Raw genomic sequence first — 1,921 nt, 5'->3', positions numbered from 1 at the left:
TCTCTCTCTCTCTCTCTCTCTCTCGTTTCATCTTTTGCTCTCATTCGATATTGCCATACGAAGAGTATAGCATATAATTTCTAGAGTATTGTTTTCGTATAAACGATGTGAAATAAATATGTGCAATTATCAAATTTTTAATTTACAAAGAGAAGAGAATAACGATAATCAACGAATTCGTAAGATAATAGATCGTTTTCTCGCGTTACGTGTCAACGTATCTTATTAATTAAATTTAAATATTTTCGTAGTACATCGTTACGAGAGCGTATATATCATTTACGAGAAAGAATTGTTGCATCGTATACGATTGATTCTTTCCAATTAGTTTTAAACACAGCACAGCTCTTTTAATCCATACCGAATTAATCAAACACGCCTGCTTCTTCGAATTTCGCTAATCTCTCGGCCATTACCTTCCGATACATCGGATTCTTGGTCCCGGGATAATCAAACGTGTCGTTTTTCTTGATCAGCTCGTCGAGACTCACCACCTGGGATTTATCCATCAGGGTGAACGGTAATACGGTAGTCGCGGCCAACATCCCCCATGCTATCCTTTCTCTCATATATTTTTTTATGTCTTTTATCGTAGGTGGTGTCGTTTTGCAACCTAGCCTCTTCATGGTGGTGGTCAACGTATTTACGTATTCCTCGATCAGACTCTCGGTATTCACTTCGTTTTGGACGGTCGCGTTTAAAAAGTAGAGCAGGTCGATCGCCGGTGAAGTGTAGATGGACATTTGGAAATCCACCTGGAACATCGATCCATGTAAACTGGCCGCGAAACGGAATTGGAAATGGAATCTGAGCGAAAAGAAAGAATAGAGCGCGGATTCGTGAAATCATCGAAGCTTTGTCCTTCGACTCGAGAGAGATAATATCGATCGGATTTTATTGCATTATTCACGATGCATAACGTTTCAAGAACGCATAATTTAAGGATAGAATTTGATTCTATTTCTTTGAATGAGGAATTGATTAGATTGTTTACGAGTTCGACGCAAAATATCGAATACTTACAAACACGTGCTGGATAGGCTTTGAATTCTCATCGTATCGATACATCATATTGTTCGTCCAGGAATCACCGTGATTAATAACGTTGAACTCGTCGTCGTTTCGTTGCAATGCCGCTAAACCACGGTCGTAAACAACTTCGGCGAATTTCTTAACTTTATTCTGATACCTGTGATATATATATGGAGATCACGTGAAATTGGAAAAAAAAAAAAAAGAAGAAGAAGAAGAAGAAAAAGAAATGAAACGTCGAAGTAATCCTAGTTTCACTTATTCGCGTTCGTGATTATTATATCGATTCGATATGCTTCACCTTTTCACGTCTTGCGGCCAATTTGCCAAATCATCTCCAAGAGCTTTAATCGCGGAGACGAAGAAGATTTTGAATTCGGTCGGCATTCCTTCGTACAGTATCCCTTTTTGGTATAGAGTCTTTAGCTTGGGTTCCTACAAGAAAGAAAAAGAAAACGTTCAAGATGGAATAATTACGCATGGAAATATTTCGTCACGTATCATATAACGAAGAAGAAATTACCTTTTCGCAGAGTGCTACCGACGCTGCGTGAAATTTGCCTAAGCTTTGAAGAGTTAGCTTGGAATGATCGAAATCTAAACCACGGAAACGATCGGCCATACGAAATCCTAGACGAGAAAGGTCTTCTAATATCAAACAAACCGGCCGTTCCATTCTAAAGTAAAGTACATTTGCTCCCAGCCGAGTGCCCAACATTTTTTGCATCTTTCGTAGCGAATTCGACATCATGAAGATTTCGTTCTCGAAGATACCCATTGACATGATCTTACAAAACGTTCAGAAATATCTGCCGTAAGATATATAAGTCACGTACCAATTGTTGTGCATATGCGATTGTTCTATATTTTGACTATTTTTTTTTTTTTT

General features: G+C 38.4%; 1 protein-coding gene across 1 annotated transcript; it reads right to left on the bottom strand.

The window, feature by feature from the left end:
* Window positions 1–313: 313 nt before the first annotated feature.
* On the bottom strand, window positions 314–1,915 carry LOC102677773. Its single transcript, XM_006625165.2, has 4 exons — window positions 1,556–1,915; window positions 1,334–1,467; window positions 1,024–1,189; window positions 314–755 (listed from the first exon to the last, which is right to left on the bottom strand). The coding sequence occupies exons 1-4, from the start codon at window positions 1,814–1,816 to the stop codon at window positions 366–368; spliced, it is 951 nt and encodes a 316-aa protein (XP_006625228.1). The 5' UTR covers window positions 1,817–1,915; the 3' UTR covers window positions 314–365.
* Between the last annotated feature and the right edge of the window lie 6 nt (window positions 1,916–1,921).

The sequence above is a fragment of the Apis dorsata genome, unplaced genomic scaffold (assembly GCF_000469605.1).
Source record: "Apis dorsata unplaced genomic scaffold, Apis dorsata 1.3 scaffold_51259, whole genome shotgun sequence".
NCBI lineage: Eukaryota > Metazoa > Arthropoda > Insecta > Hymenoptera > Apidae > Apis > Apis dorsata.
The sequence above is the reverse complement of the archived record's forward strand: the minus strand, read 5'-3'. Positions and strand labels throughout refer to the sequence as shown.

Bases quoted from the DNA above. Each gene is read 5' to 3' on its own strand.
- LOC102677773 (XM_006625165.2), bottom strand. From the start codon at position 1,816: ATGTCAATGGGTATCTTCGAGAACGAAATCTTCATGATGTCGAATTCG. The intron at 1,468-1,555 runs GTAATTTCTTCT...TCTTTCTTGTAG, and splicing joins CGGTAGCACTCTGCGAAAAG to GAACCCAAGCTAAAGACTCT. The intron at 1,190-1,333 runs GTGAAGCATATC...TATATATCACAG, and splicing joins TGGCCGCAAGACGTGAAAAG to GTATCAGAATAAAGTTAAGA.